Here is a 16,794-nt window from a genome sequence, read left to right as displayed (position 1 = left end):
TGGTCTAATATGTAGCTAGTATTGGTAGGTTATACAGTTACAAGGGGCCTTAACCACAACATATAGCTACAAGCCATCATTACCACTTCTGTTGTGCGAGTGACTTTCTTTTAAAATATTTACAAGTGTCCATTACTTCGTGCAAAAGCCTGAGATAAACTGGTTCTGACTGAAAAGCGATAGCTGCTTAGGCGTTTGGAAGGACTCTGGGATTGGCATTATGGGGAATGTAGTGTCTGTAGTGAATTTGTGTGGCATGGCAAGTAGTTCTCCTCAGCAATCCAGGAAAAAATTTACATTTTACAACCGTAAATTTCCTGGGACACGGGATCTAATGACCCCCTTAATGTATAGAAGCGATGCACCCAAACGCTCTTAAAAATGAAGGCGTTTCCAATGGATCTGTGAGCAATGTCTCAGAAGAACCACCTTTAGTTCCATGTTTGAATAATGTTTGTGACAGAGATAAGTGAATAGGGAGAACCCATTTTTTTTTTTTTTTTTATTGTACAGTGCAAGTAGAACTAGGGTCTGTCCATTTAGCCTGTCATCCCAGGTCAGTATAATATTTAAATTCACAAATTTGGAGGAAAGTGGAGGAAAAACTCTTTTCTGAGACATTTTTTAGAGGATCCCCATTTTTCCAGTCCTACAATGGCTAAATTTAGTCAGTAAATACATATAGGAAAGACATTTGTTTCTAAAAGAAAGCTTGGAAGAAATCAGATTAGCGATGGCATTGGCAGATAATCAAACTTTCAATATTGGTATTGATGTCAGAAAAGAAAACTTAGCATTGCGCCATCTCTATGGCCATAAGAAGGTTGTTATCGTAGCCCAGTCAGCTTAACATCAATATATGAACAGAGTATTGGACATATCCTGAGATATGCTGAGTAACTACAATCAGTTTAATGGAGCTCAGGGGTTAAGAAGCCTCTAATGAAAGTGCCAAACGTGCTGGGAACATCTCAAATGTAGCACCTCAACACAAATCATCTGAAGCAACTGCTATTGAGGGAAGGTGTTTTATTTAGCATGCAGCTGATTGCCTGAGGCAAGACAAGGCTGAATGTGAGAGAACCTGTTTGATGCTTCCTTAAGGTTGCCAGTCAGCATATTAAGTGGTCATAACAAGCAGTGCTGCCTCTGGTGTCAGCAGAAAGGTAGATGAAGTCAAGCATGTAATTCACAAACATGAAATCTATTTATTTAGGTTTATTACCAAAACAGTGACAGATGGAGCGAATGGTTGTCGGGAGCGCACGGTCAGTCAACAGCTACGATTATGTGACATGTACGAAGATAAGTGTAACAAACCAAAAAAGAGCCACGCCAGTACGCTGGCACAGTTCAGGAGATGAGGCCTACAGTACAATACATGGACACATAGGAATGGATTTCCAGAAAAAGTGTCAAAGAACCAAATAGAACAACTTAAAACAAAAGGTACACGAGAGACACAGTGCTGTAAAAACTTGGCTGATAATATGGATTAACAAAGGGTTAAACATCTATTTCTAAGGCTGTGGGACTCCATAGTGTGAACCCCAGTGAGAGCCATTACATCCAAATGGAGAAAACTTTAAACAGTATTGATTCATCCCAGAACTGGCTGGCCTACTCAAATTCCTCCAAGAGCACAGCCTCAACTCATGCAAGGGGTTACATTAGAACCCAGCTGAACATCTAAGGAACTACAAGACTCAAGGCTAACCTTAGATTTGGTTAGCATTCATAATTCCACCTTTAGAAAGAGGCCATAACTACTGCAAACCAAGCAAAACGTAAAGGCGTGTCTGATATTAGCACTAAAACACTTTGGGCCCGTTCACACCTGGTATTAAGTGAACAGCACAAAGTACATGTATGAACGGAGTATGTTAATACCTGGTGTAAAGGGGCCTCTGACGACCCCTATGCCTTTTAAAATAAGGTTCTGTGGACTGATTAGATGAAAGTAGAACTTTTTTGATAAGAGGGGTCCCAATACATCTTGCATAAAGCGAACCCAACGTTCTACAATAGGAGCATCACACCAACAGTCAAGCATGGTGGTGGTGGTGGTGGTGGTAGTGGGTGACCTTGGTCACACTGATAGGCCAGTTAAACCAGCAAACTCAAATGAAAGCAGATGCTGGTCAAGAGTCAAGCTGCTCAACCAGCTTGCTTACCAGTGTATGGTATGTTTTTGCCTGGATAAGCATCTTTTCAACCACCGTGACCATCAAGGACCAGCTCAGAACATCTGAAACCAGTTACCAGCAGAAGATGATGTGGAGGTGGATTTTACAGAAGGAAAGTAATGGAATACCTGCTTTAGAAAACAGGGGTCTCGTTACAGCAGGCATGAAGCAAACTCAACATTCTGCAATAGGAGCATCACACCAACAGTCAAGCATGATGGTGGTACTGCAAGGTGTTTGGATGCTCTCCTGCTTCAGGGCCTGAGGGACTTGATGGTCATAACTGACAGACCCTGGATTCTTCTCCCTACCTACCAAAAAAGCTTATAAATGAAGGTTTTTGGAGTGGTTTAGTCAAACTCCTGATTTGAACCCTATTGAGACGCTGTGGCAGAACCTTCAACAGGCAGTTAATGCTAGAAAGGCCTCAAGCCTGTGGTTGAATTAAAGCAATTGTACACAGAAGACTGGGACAGAATTTTCCACACTAGTGAAACAGGTCCAAAAACAAAGCAAACAAATTTTTTTTGTTTAGATTGTTTAGACCAGAGGTCTTCAAGTCTTGGCCTTAATTTCAGCTTCCAGGTCCTGGATTTTATCATCACTGGCTGTTAACTGAACTGTTGATAAAATTGATTGGCCACCTAGGATAATACCTTCCGGTCATTACAACATAAAATTCAGTAGCGGAGGCTGAAAAGGTCCTGATCTGAAGCCCTATGGTCTAGGCTGCTGCGAAGAATGTAATCAATTCATTTCATGTATTGATGAAACAAGTCAGCCAGTCAACTGCAAGGTCAGGATCGCTGATCTTCACCACATGGCATCTTTGATAGATGGCACAATGAAATCAAAACGAACACAGATTGTAATTGTTAACAGCTGTAATTGGTATAGATCACTGAGGTCATGCATCATCCTGTGGCTCTGGTTATGCCTATTATTTGGCACTGCGGGTCCAAGCTCGATTTTCAATGGCAGAAATGAATGCTTTTCGGATTCCCCCCTCCCCCAAATCATCTCCATAATATTCTCTAGAATATATGTTCAGAACGCTATAAAAGTTGTTCTGTGTACACTTTCTTCCCTGTATATCCCTGTACTGAATTGACGTCATTAGACTGGCAGCCACACAAACCTGCTGACTAGCTTGAGCAAACTGCAGAACTACCTTGGTTACTACCTTGGACAGACCAGCTGAACCATCAAACTCAAATAAAATGAATCTCAACATGCTTAACCAGCTTGCTTTCAAGCTTAGGGTATGTTTTCACCTGGATAGGAAGCTTTTTAACCACCTCGACCATCAAGAACCAGCTCAGAACCCCCATGATGGAGCTTTTCCTTCTTAGCTTGCCTTGACAAGCCCTACACGCTGACCTGCACTCAGGCTACACTGCTCAACTAGACTGGATTGAAAGAGGTCTTCGTCTCCTTTAACACTTCTGTGGTCATCGTTAAAGAATGATGACAAACCACGCAATTAATTTGGCCGCTACAGCCCACTTTACTTTGGTGTAGCTTACTGATCTTTAACTAATGTGGAGTAGCATTACACCCCTTATAAACGACCTTCATTGGACATTCATTTCTGCCATTCATAGGCCATCTTAAACCTGGAGTGTCAAATATGGACATGGGCAACAGCATGGCGCTAACTACAAAAATGCTTGGCGGTTGCTAGGCAGTTGCCACAGTATCCTAGGTGGGTGCTATACCCAGCCAACATGCTCATGTGGGGCTCACATGAATGTGTGGAAAGTGGGCTAGGTGGATTCCAGGTGGGCATGGGCTCTGAGTCGTTTTGTATATACTTTGTTACTTGGACTAAGCTGGGCTTCCCAAATGGGCCCACCTCACCCTCACATGGGTCCCATCTAGGTCCTATGTGCGGTGCACAACCCAGATGGGCCTATGCTTCTGCACAGCAGAATGGGGTTTTACTGCCTGCCTGTGCAAGCAATAGGACACCCAACTCTACATTCACCTCTATGATTACGCTGTAATTTGAATACAGTAAATGCAATAATGTCAATATAACCATATGAAACACAGTACGAATTAAACCACTGCCAAACAGAACAATTCTGATAACCGAGTACTATTAGGCTACTACCTCAAACAGGAAGTGAGTAGCCTATTTTACACTCGTTCTGCAAAGCTCAAAGATTCAATAAAAAGTCTATACAAATCTATAAAATCTACACAAAACCTGTGGTTTTGTAACACAGCTGACAGACTTTCGCGCTGGCTGCCACTGTGCTGAGTGTCCGGGGCAATGACCAACAGAGGCGCAATAAATGAGGGGATCGGCCACTGGTTGAAATGTGGAAGTTCTTGTAACATGGCATCTGTTTAAAGTCTGGATAGAGTTGTACCACTCAACAAAAAGACTGTTCCAATCAGCTTGCTGGTTGCAGGGAACCTGTGGGGTGTGTGATGGTATTTATATATTGAGGCCATAGTTGGGCTACCCATATGGGCCCCACATGGACAGGTTAGCTGGATAGTTGGTTTTTAGGCCAGCTGCAATGGTGTTGCTCGGTGCTTTCCTATAATTACTGTAATTACATAGTAGGCTAATGAATTACATTTGACTTACTTTCGATAAGTCTGTACTTTTTTTTCTTCTAGAGCTGAACAATTAGGAGAAAATAGATTTTATAAAATCCTGCTGCTATAATTTTTTTTTCTGGTTGAATGTCAACTTTCCACGATCTCACTGAAGCACACAGAGCACTGTGTTTATCACAAGCAGAAAACAATACGAATGGGGCTTCTTAAACATTTTGTTATTCAAAGTAGTGCAATGTGGTTAGTGGGTAGTGTCTACTCTACCCATCTAAGATTGTGCCTGCAACTTGTTAGCCGCTGGGCAGTAGCCTGAACCACTGATCCAACAGATTACTCACCAATAACAGCTACATAATAAAGAAATGCTTTCCCCAAGAGGCGCCGGTTTCTTTAGAGATTTTCATCCACAGCTTTTGCTCAAAGCCAGACCACGAGGAGTTAACAAGAAGCAGTTTAGATCCGTTTAGAGATTCCTATTAAGACCAGCGCCATTAAGAACCTGCACCTAATGACATGCTTCAGTGTTACAGCTCCGGTCTTGTGATTTACCTGCTGTACATTACGCCTTAGAAATTACCCATGAAGGCTGTAATTACATTTAGGGGAATGGAGCTATTCATCAAAACTGTATTAAAAGTTTGCGGAGGAGCTATTACAGTGAGATCAGTCTTTACTAAAAGATATGAAGAACACGAAGTATATAGTGCAGGTATATTAGCGCTTCTAGATGTTAGCTGTGTAAGTGATTTTTGTTTGGCAGATTATCTTCCCCTTTATGTTCTCAACTCAATTTCAATAGCCTTTGTCACCGATTTCTCATCGAAAGTGCAATTCAGAAGACGTCCTGTTCTTTTTTTAAGGCCACATAGAGACGCATATCATTGCTGTTGCGCAAAAACCTTGTATCTCCAAACTGTCAATTGTCTTAACTTTCAATGGAAGTCAATGGAAAAAGATTTCATTCCAAGTCATTTTGGAGCATTTGTATGGGTCTGTTCATTATGAGGTTTGCTAGGCTAGACACAATGTAAAGAACAACTGCCAGATTCATACTATGTCAAATAGTCAAAAAAGCTAAAAATGGAGATACAAGGTTTTTGTGTGACTGCAATGATACAAAGGTGCTAAAGCATTTACATCAAAATGAACATCATAATGACTGGGGGCAACAATACTTGATCAGGACCTCCCCGACACTTCAAATTCATTTTACATTTCTCTGTTTTGACTTCCAAATTCTCTTAGAAGCAAGGGCGCCGCATGGGGAGGGTGGGGTGGGGGTGTTAGGACGATTCTAAGGCCCTGTGACTGACAGGGGTTGTCCAATATGTATTAACTGAGTATTCTGGCAGAACTGGTAGAATTGTCGTGCCCAGTGTAATATCTTTTCATGGGGCCCAAAATCCCTAGCAGCGCCCCTGCTTAGAAGACCTTTCTAAGAATGCTCCTCTTCTGTTTCTTCAGGCCTCTCCTCCTCCTCCTCTTCCTCCTCCTCCATCTCCTCGGTGGAGTAGTGCTGCTGTGCCTGGTGCTTGTTTCTGGAGGGAGCATCCTGAAAGCGCATGCCACAGTCCTCACAAGCGTACGGCAGGGCTCTTCTCTCCTCCTCTTCGTCTTGGACTTTTGTGCTCTGAGTGATCCTGTCCTCCGCAGGCCGAGCAGTAGCTTGACCAGGGTTGCTGCCACTGGAGGAGGCCTCTGACTGCGTGTGGCGCGGCTGTAAACCAGCAGACGTGGCAGCGCCAGCAAGGCTGGGTCGTCCCACCGAGTTTGGCTCTGTAACAATCCCATGCACGGTTCGGTGATGGAAGCGGATGCCGGAGCGATTGGAAAAACCCTTTCCGCACAGGCCGCAAATGAAGGGCCTCTCGCCGGTGTGGATACGCATGTGGATCTTCAGTGCACCCGACTGGGTGAAGCATTTACCACACTGGCTGCAATGGTAAGGCTTCTCTCCGGTATGCGTGCGCTGGTGGGCCCTCACGCCGGCCAGGTGGGGGAAGCCCCGACCGCAATAGGCACAAGAGTAGGGCCTCTCGCCCGTGTGGATGCGCCTGTGGATCTTGAGTGCCCCAGACTGGCTGAAGCTCTTGCCACAGTCTGCACAGGAGTAGGGGCGGGCACCTGTGTGGACGTTGAGGTGGACACGCAGATTGCTGTGGGAGTTGAAGGCGCGGCCACACTCTGCGCACAGGAAGCCGCCAGCCTTGGACGCGTGCTGGGAGCGCTGGTGCTGCAGCAGCTGAGAGGGCCGAGCAAAGGAGGCAGAACAGTGCATGCACGGGTGCTGTTGCTGGATGCCCTCTTGCTGGGCGTGGCCCTGCTGGTGGCGCAGCAGCTGAGCGCAGGTTGGAAAAGTGCGCTGGCAGGACAGGCAAGGGAAGGGAGGTGGCGACCGGGCACCAGCACGCAACTGTGGGCACGCCAGGCAGGTGGTGAGGGGGCAGTGGTGATGGTGGTGATGGTAGTGGTGGTGTGAGTGAGTGTGACCTAAATGGCTTGCGGAACCCTGCTGGGGCCGCAGGAGGTGGCTGCAAGGCTGGAAGCCGCGGTGGCAGCAAATGCAAGGGAAGGCCTGGAGGGCTGGGGGGCAAATCTGGTGGCCAGAGTTTGGGGCAGGCGTTGGGCTGTGGGTGCTGGTGCCTTTGTCCTGGTGCTCAGGATGGCTCGACTCAGGGTTGGAGGTGCTGCTAGGCTCGCTGCTGGCTTCCTCCAGGGACAGACCCAAGCCAAGACATAGGCCAAGGCTGACGGGGACTGAGCTGAGCTCTTTGGATTGCGACTGTGAAGTGGGCCCAGGGGCAAGGGCTGATTGGTTCTGGGGGAAGGAACTATTCCTGGGTTTCAGGCTCTGCAGAGTGGGCACCATGGACATGGATGAAAGGGGACAGCCTGGGCAGGTGCAGGTATGGGGCCGAACTGTGTAAGAGAGGGTAAATAAAAGGTCAGCGACTACCACAACCTCATCACTGCTTATTCTTTATAGTGTACCAATATTATGTGAACTTTAGGGATATCCCGGTCTGATCCAGTGGATATATCTCCATCTCCATCTCCATAGGCATACAGTCATGTGAAAAAGTTATTCCACCCCAAGAAATCCTTTGTCTTTTTCAACATATTTAAACATCTGGACATTTGATCTTCATTTAAACAATATTAGGAGATGGAGCTAAAGTTAGAAACCCCCCACATTTTTACTACTTCATTAGCTGCAGATAATTAGAACATCTTTAGAGAATATTTTGATGGATTTTAGTCTAGTTTAGTTTGCTCCTGATTGGTAAAGTGAGTGTTATTATCATGGTGAGATCCAAAGAACTTTGTGAGGCCTTCAGAAAGAAGGTTGGTGATACATAAGACTCTGAAAATGGATTTTAAAAGATCTCAGAACAATGAGAAATCAGCCGTTCCACTGTCCAAGTGTAACAACTGCCAACATGGCCAGGTCAGTCCATCTTTGCAGTCCAACAGCAGACCACTAGTGTTAAAGAAGGTGTCTAACAATCATATAAATGTCATCACTAATTCTTGCCTCAGCATCTACCATCAAAAAGAGGCCACATGTTTAATTTTTATGGGAGGTGTGCAAGAAGAAAACCTTTGCTGTCAAAAAAAAACCCCATCAAAACAAGACCACGTTTTCCAGAGAACACCTAGACCAAAACCAGGACATCTGGAGCAGTGTACTTTGGACAAATGAATCCTAAATTATTTGGCCACAGTAAGATGACCCATATGCTGCCCAAACAGACAGAGCATTTCTATAATAAATAAATAAATAAATAAATAAGCAGTGCAGCTAGGACGTTAGATCCCTGGTAATGCCACAGCCATTCGGTAGTGCCCGAGAGCATGGCCTTGCTCTTTCTGTATAAGTGGGACGACCCTTCTTTTAATCTTATCAGCCAGTGTGATGCTAGCCAGTTTGGGAGTACGTTGCCTGAAATGGTACTGAACTGGTGGTTAAAATTCTCCAAGCACCTTTATAACACCTTAATCCACCCAGCACTGGCAGCATCATGTAGCTAGTGGGTAGGAATTAAAAATGACTAAATCAGGGAGAAAATTTAGATAAATCCTCCCCAAAAAGTTAACTGACCTGTATCATTTTAGTGCTCCAGTTTTAATGTTTGTAGTGTGAAACAGTCTACCTATGTGTATTCTGAAAATGAAGAGATTTTACTGAAGCATTAATTAGCATGGTAGCCTATCTGACCTACATTGTGCAACTCTGTTATGCATCAAACACTGGATCAGTTCCGGAGGATACTCAACATTAAGGCACTTGGATTGACTCCAAAAAATGAAAACAATGGATCGCACACTCACGTAGTTGGTCATCACAATCCCCAGAGTCTTCGTTCCTCTCGCTGGACTGCAGACCAAACCCTGTCATGGTCTTCCCCTGGCTCGGTCTGGTCGGTTCGCTCTGAGCTGAGTGTAAGGCTTTGGTCGCTGGGGCCTCCGGTCCCATGGTCTCCCAGGCGGAGCGTAGTGACTGCTGGTTGTGGTATTTCAGCAGCTGCCCGGCCGAGCTGGATGCGCTAGAGGCCACAAGGTCACCAATGAAGTTGTGCATCTCCAGCCAGGAGCTGGGACCAGACTGTGGTTAGGAAAAAAATAAAATAAAATAAATAAAGATATCATATGAAAAGGCCAACATGATCCAAAGCAGAACTTACCTACATAACTAGGGTTGCAATATTCTAGGAATTTTCAAAGTTGGGTAATTTGCCATGGGAATTAACAGAAACTAATGGGAATACGTTATTAGAGCTAAATTTCTCACCTTTAGCTTCAAATATTCCCATTTTATTCCAGTTAATTTTTCCATAATGACCGGTTAATTCCCATGGTACATTTATTTGAATTGTTATGCCTTCATGTCTCCTGTTGACAAAACAGCACATTGATGATAGCATATGATATAGTTTCTTTAAATTATCCAATATTTCCAATAAGTTCCCACAATTTCAATAGTTACGTTTCGGAATATTTCCAAAGTTCCCGAGCTAAAGTTCCCATTAAAAGATACCAGTAATTTCCTGGATATTTTCTGACATAATCCTATACACCTACAAGTGTCACTCATCATACTGCTGTTTTCAGTCTCATTCTAACCACCTAAAAATCTGTCCGCCGTAAATGTAAGACTCCAGTCATAATCTTTTATTACCAGTCATTTCAGTTTTCATTATGTAATATTAAGACGTCTTTGCCTTGGACAGTCTACTTCTGAAGGCCATCTTCTGAACCCGTGCTCTGCCGCCACACTGCAGACTAGAAATACAGCCGGAATTATTTCTCCCAGGGAAGTGATCAGAAGTCAACAAGACCCTCTGAACGTGGGCTTTCCTGATCCCGCAAAGACTTGCTTCACCTGGAGGACATCCTGCTGAACACGCTGCTTCTGCATACAACGCGTGTATATGTTATTAACAGTGGTGGAGATCTGAGCATTCAAGCCATAGACTCTACAGGACCACTGAAGGTGTCTTATGGAATCTGGTACAAAGACATCATAGCAGCAGATCCAAGTCCTGCAAGTTGGGAGATGAGGCCTTCATGGATCGCATCAATGAGCCTTAGGTGCCCAGCACCCTGTAGCCAATTCACAGGTGGTCCCTTTCTTGAATCACTTTAGGCAGGTACGATCCACACCACTGTAACACCTTACACAAGTCATCTCGCCACCATAATTAGACCCTTTTCAAAGTGGCTCAGATTCTAGTGCTTGCCCATTTTTCCTGCTTTTAACACTTCACCTTCAACATCTGACTGTTCACCTGCTGCCTAATATATCCACCCCTTGATAATCAATGTTTTTCACTTCACCTGTCAGTGGTGTTAATGCTATAGCTGATGGGTGTGTGCACTTATCTCAAGCTCACTCGCCTCCTACTGGGCAGGGTGAGAATTGCTTACATTTACAGCAGATCTTCCTCAGGACGGCCTTCAGATTTTTTTTTTTTTGTTGCCATTATTTAAAATAAATAAATAAAAAAATAACAAGCATTTATTGGTGGATACCAAATCAACTACAGCTTCTTTAGCAAACTTGGTAGGTATGGCTGTTTTATTTGATAGCATTTGGTCAATATTGGGACAGGACATCTTTTCAAAAATGATTAACAGAAGGAAAACATTTTATTTCTACTTATTTTAGATATTCTAATGGGTCCATTATTCATGAAAAGTTGACTAAGGACAGCTCAGACAGACCTAAAACTTTTTTCAGCCTTGGGCCACAAAATGGTTAGTGCTTTTTTTTTTTTTTTTTTTTTTTGGCACTATGTAAAAACAGGGAAATGTAATAAAACAAATAATAGTGATGTCTTGACATAATAATAATAATAATAATAATAATAATAATGGCATTTATTTGCGGCGACCTCTAGGAACGCCTTGCTTCACATGCACTTATATGGTATGGCATATGGACAACTGGTAACGTATACAGTATTTCAACCTGTATCATGTTTCAAATGGACTCGTAACGTTACTGCTCTAACGAAACATCGTTACTTATTACTCTTAGTAATAATTAATAACAATACTACTCTAATCTTTGTGCATTCAAGCTGAACGACATCTAACGTGGCTACATCTGTCCAGTGTATGTGTCAACACAGGCGACTCCACACGACCGACCGACAGGGCTCGTTTCGCGCATACTTACTGCAAATTTCTCTTTGTCCATTACACTGCCGCCCTACATAGCAGTCTTTATCTCTCTCGGGTTTTATTCTTGCATTTCAGACTCCATGGCTCGCTGCTTTGGACTCTACTAAGGTTATTTCATGGCTCATTATTCGGCAGTGTTGTTGTGGCTGGTAGAGCGCTGCTGTTACACCGCCATCTTCCTCTCCAGCGGTGGTCTGTTTCCGGCAGCCAGACTCTATCTATCACGTGACCGAGCTTTTTTATTTATTTATTTATTTTATTTATGAAGTTTTTTTTTTTAAAGGCACTTGGGGTCTTTATACTACTACACTGGTCCAGAAACAAAACGGATATTGATTTAAATTTAAATATTTATTTTATATTTGTTATAAATGTTATAAGCCTAATTTTGTAACGTCCACATGAGTCAACAGAGCTCAAAAATAAAAAAAATAATCGGATTCGGAGTTTTGCTAAGTTAAAAAAAAATGGTCAGAACTTCTGAACAGGTTTAGGATTCGTCCCAGGCTGGAGTCGATTGCAAAAATAGAATCGATTCCTCGTTTGAGAGCAGTTAGGAAGTTAGAAATTGAGAGTCGACTCTGAAGCTTTGGAGTCGAATCCACACAGACACGATATCGTTTGAGAGTTATTCTGGAGACAAAGTGCGTCCTCCCACAACGTCATTATTTATTTTATTTTACTTCAGAATAAAAGTAATACGTTGGTTTTAAAAATAATTTTAATTTTAATAGATTTTTCAAGCAAACCCAAGAACTGAATCAGAGACAGGAACAGAGACGAATCAGATTCAGATTAGCTAAACCTGATTAAACTAATTCAGCTAAGATAAATTAGATGTCAAAGTTGCTGCTTTACGATTTCGTGTCCCATCGTGTGATTTATTCTGACTTTCTATTAAATACAAAACACAGCAGATGAATTAATAAAAAGCTTAAACTGAATAGTCTGATCTAAATGTTTGCTTTAACCTGTGAAAAGGCAAACCCTCATAGACATACATCCTATAGTACATTCCCACTTTCTTCATAGCTTGACCACTAGATTTGACCATATTTACTTATTTATGGCATTTTGAATCATGTTACACATGTAAATAAATGTACTGTTAGGAGTATTTCCTCATAATTCTTTTTTTGGGGTAGAGCAGATGTATTCTATCAAATCATCCTATTTGTGCAGAACTTGTATTTTTAACTGTTTAACAAAATAAAATACAAATCAGCACCTAAGATCCTCTCCTATATTCAGCACATTCATTTCCAATCCAGTTCATATGTAGCTTAATTTCTGGTCCATTCTTTTATAATATCTTTTGTAATAACTAACAGGGACATATCTTCCTTGTTATTCTCTCATTCAAGCTCAATAGATTGTGAACTGGACGTGAACCCGTATTTTAAATAATTGTCACTATACAGTCATCATATGTTTTGTCTTTCTTTTTCTGATGTTGTTGATTTTGTAGAAATAAAAAAAAATGAAAACAGTTTTATGAGTCGTATTATATATATATATATTTTTTGCAATTTTCTACCTCTCCTCTCATCTGTGCCCATCTGCAATATCTTTGCACCTCTCTAGGGGGCCGTCCCCAGTTTGAAGACTTCTGGTGGAGAGTGTTGTGCTTGTGTTGCTAAATGTTACAATCTTGCTTTTCTATTTATTAACCTCTTGGAATTGGAATTCAAAGATTTATGTGGAGGAACCTTTAACTTATCCATTGTCAATGACCAAAGTAATTCCTTTATCCTAAATCTGAACACTAAACACTACCATGGTAAATAAAGCAGTCACATGTTAAATGAATCCAGACTGAACTTCCAGCATCAAGAACATTTATTAGTTTATTTGAGAATCAAAAGAGATGACTCCCTGAAAAGGGCTGTAGCTCCTATCAGCAAGGTCTATTATATGGTTCTATTATAAGGCTTGATGGTGTGTGAAGGGTCAGTATATGTCTGTATCCTCTTGTCTGAGTGTGGGGAGGGAAAATGCTGCCGTAAGTGCCCCTCTGTAAGGGGAAACAGCAGAGTGAAGCCGTCTTGGCCTTGGAAGTCTTAGCTGTGATCTGGGTTGAGTGATCTGGCGCTCCCTGATTCAGAGCCGCCCAGTGCTCTGAGCCCTAACTTAGCACTGTGTAGTGCTCAGAGGATCTCCTCGAATCGCTGTGTGTGCCCCCCAGCAGTGCCAGCAGTATTAGCTTCTTAAGTCTCCATGCCAGCAGTGCCAGCAGTATAAGTTGCTCTAGACTTGTGTCAGCCACTTTAGTCCCACTGTCAGCCTGTTTCAGCTCCTGTCCCAGCTCACCAGCAATCCAGCACCCCCTAAATTAGCACCGGTCAGTGCAAATTTTGCAAATTGTGCCAGCTACTTTGGTCGCACTGCCAGCCTGTTCCTGCTCCTGTCCCAGCCTGCCAGCAATTAGGCAAAAAGGCCTTTATATTTGCACCAATCAGTGATCCGGAGAGCACCAACCCTTTGCAATGGGAATGAATAGCCCACCAGCAATTCAGCGACCCCAGCCAGTGGTCTGGAAAGCCAGTTTACCCTGAATTAATGCAACTTAGTGCTCAGAGGATCTCCTGCAACAGTTTCCATGCAAATTGTGCCAGCAGTATTAGCTGCTTAAGTCCCTGTGCAAATTGTGCCAGCCACTTTAGTCCCACTGCTAGCCTATTTCAGATCCTGTCCCAGCCCACCAGCAAACAGCGCCATGTAGTGCTCAGAGGATCTCCGACTACAGCTGTCCCATCTGCTTCAGTCCCTGTGCCAGCATTGCCAGCAGTATTAGCTGCTCCAGTCCCTGTGCCAACAGTATTAACTGTTCTAGACTCATGCTAATTGTGCCAGTCACTTTAGTCCCACTGCCAGCCTGTTCCAGCTCCTGTCCCAGCTCCTGTCCCAGCCTGCCAGCAATTCAGCGTCCCCCTAAATTAGCACCAACCAGTGCTCTGATGAGCCAGCGTATCCTGCATCAGTGCCATATAGTGCTCAAAGGATCTCCGACAACAGCTGTTTCAGCTGCTCCAGTCCCTGTGCCAGCAGTATTAGCTGCTCCAGTTCCTGTGCCAGCAGTATTTACTGCTCCAGTCCCTGTGCCAGCAGTATTAGCTGCTCCAGTCCCAGTGCAAACTGTGCCAACAGTATTAACTGCTCTAGACTCCATGCTAATTGTGCCAGTCACTTTAATCCCACTGCCAGCCTGTCCCAGCTCCTGTCCCAGCCTGCCAGCAATTCAGCACCCCCTAAATTAGCACCAACCAGTGCTCTGATGAGCTAGCACATCCTGCATCTCTGCCATATAGTGCACAAAGGATCTCCGACAACAGCTGTTTCAGCTGCTCCAGTCCCTGTGCCAGCAGTAGTAGCTGCTTCATTCCCTGTGCAAGCAGTGCCAGCAGTGCCAGCAGTAGTAGCTGCTTCATTCCCTGTGCCAGCAGTGCCAGGAGTATTAGCTGCTCCAGCCACTGTAGTCCCACTCTCAGCTCCTGACCCAGCCTGCAAGCAATCCAGTGCCCCCTAAATTAGCTCCTGTTCCAGCCCACCAGCCATCCAGTGACCCATAAATTAACACTGGCCAGTGCTCTGCAAATTGTGCCAGCTACTTTAGCCCTAATGCCAGCCAGTTCCAGCTCCTGTCCCAGCAATCCAGCTCCCCCTAAATTAACACCAGCCAGTGCTTTGAAGAGCACCAGCCCCTGTGGCAGCAGTGCCAGCAGCATTAGCTGCTTCAGTCCCTGTGGAAATTAGGCCAGCCACTGTCGTCCCACTGCAAGCCTGTTCCAGCTCCTGTCCCAGCCACTACTTTTACTGTGCCAGCAGTGCCCACCACTGCAGTCCCTATACCAGAAGTGCCAGCTGCTCCAGTGCCCCTGTCAGTTTTGAAAGCTACCTTAAGTCCCCCAGTATTTAAGCAGTATTAGCTGCTCCAATCCCAGTGCAAACTGTGCCAACAGTATTAACTGCTCTAGACTCCATGCTAATTGTGCCAGTCACTTTAGTCCCACTGCCAGCCTGTTCCAGCTCCTGTCCCAGCTCCTGTCCCAGCCTGCCAGCAATGCAGCACCCCCTAAAGTAGCACCAACCAGTGCTCTAATGAGCCAGCACATCCTGCATCAGTGCCATAGAGTGCTCAAAAGATCTCCGACAACAGCTGTTTCAGCTGCTCCAATCTCTGTGCCAGCAGTAGTAGCTGCTTCACTCCCTGTGCCAGCAGTGCCAGCAGTAGTAGCTGCTTCATTCCCTGTGCCAGCAGTGCCAGGAGTATTAGCTGCTCCAGACACTGTAGTCCCACTGTCATCCTGTTCCAGCTCCTGTCCCAGCCTGCAAGCAATCCAGTGCCCCCTAAATTAGCTCCTGTCCCAGCCCACCAGCCATCCAGTAACCCATAAATTAGCACTGACCAGTTCTCTGCAAATTGTGCCAGCCACATTAGCCCCAATGCCAGCTAGTTCCAGCTCCTGTCCCAGCAATCCAGCTCCCCCTAAATTAACACCAGCCACTGCAGTTCTTGTGCAGGCAGGTTTCAGCCCATGTCCTAACCGTTCAAGCTCTATTGCCAGCAGCCCCAGCATTTTTTGTTCCCAGAGATGCAAGTGAACCAGTGCCCCAGTTTAGTGCAATCTAGTGCTCCAGGGATGTCCTGCTACACCTGTTCCAGCCACTACTTTTACTGTGCCAGCAGTGCCAACCACTGCAGTCCCCATACCAGAAGTGCCAGCTGCTCCAGTGCCCCTGCCAGTTTTGCAAGCTACCTTAGTCCCCTAGCCTTTAAGCTCCTGTTCCCATGGTCCCAGCTGCCCCAGCTCCTATGCCAGCTGTCTCAGCTGCTCTACTTCCTGTGCCAGTGCCCCACCAACAGCTGCTTCAGCCCCAGCCACACACAGCTTTTCCCAGCCATACCTTCTCCCCTTACATTGGTCCCAGGTCCTTTAGCTCCCGTTCCAGTGGCCCATAGCTATATTAGCTATCGTGGTGGTCCATCCCATTCGCTCTAGCTCCTATGCCAGTGGTTTGTGCTGCTGAGGCCCTGGTGTTGTTGTCCAGGGCTTGCCTAGTGTCTTTACACAGTGTCTGATTAGTGTCCCTGTCTAGATTAGTCAGATCTGTGTAGCCCCCCATTCTGTCACATGTATAGTTTTCAGTCTTGATTACATATCTGTTATGTGGTGTGTTTGGTGGTGGTGTTCCAGCCTCTTCAGCCTCCTCCAGCCTCTCTGCATTAATTGCAGTTCTGCTCTCCAGTGCCACTGGGAATAATAATAAGAGAGATATAACTGGAGTTCACTTAGTCCAGTGTTTCTACTGAGCTTCAGTAAACATGTTTGAGCCGGTAGGTGAAGTT

The 16,794-nt window shown here is 44.6% G+C and overlaps 1 protein-coding gene across 1 annotated transcript; it reads right to left on the bottom strand.

Annotated features, from left to right (window-relative positions):
* Nucleotides 1–1,185: 1,185 nt before the first annotated feature.
* Nucleotides 1,186–11,624, bottom strand: LOC140556461 (uncharacterized). The gene is made up of 3 exons (XM_072680420.1): nt 11,443–11,624; nt 9,093–9,366; nt 1,186–7,679 (listed from the first exon to the last, which is right to left on the bottom strand). The coding sequence occupies exons 1-3, from the start codon at nt 11,461–11,463 to the stop codon at nt 6,196–6,198; spliced, it is 1,779 nt and encodes a 592-aa protein (XP_072536521.1). The 5' UTR covers nt 11,464–11,624; the 3' UTR covers nt 1,186–6,195.
* Between the last annotated feature and the right edge of the window lie 5,170 nt (nt 11,625–16,794).

Source organism: Salminus brasiliensis, chromosome 5 (genome assembly GCF_030463535.1).
Source record: "Salminus brasiliensis chromosome 5, fSalBra1.hap2, whole genome shotgun sequence".
Taxonomy (NCBI): domain Eukaryota; kingdom Metazoa; phylum Chordata; class Actinopteri; order Characiformes; family Bryconidae; genus Salminus; species Salminus brasiliensis.
The sequence above is the reverse complement of the archived record's forward strand: the minus strand, read 5'-3'. Positions and strand labels throughout refer to the sequence as shown.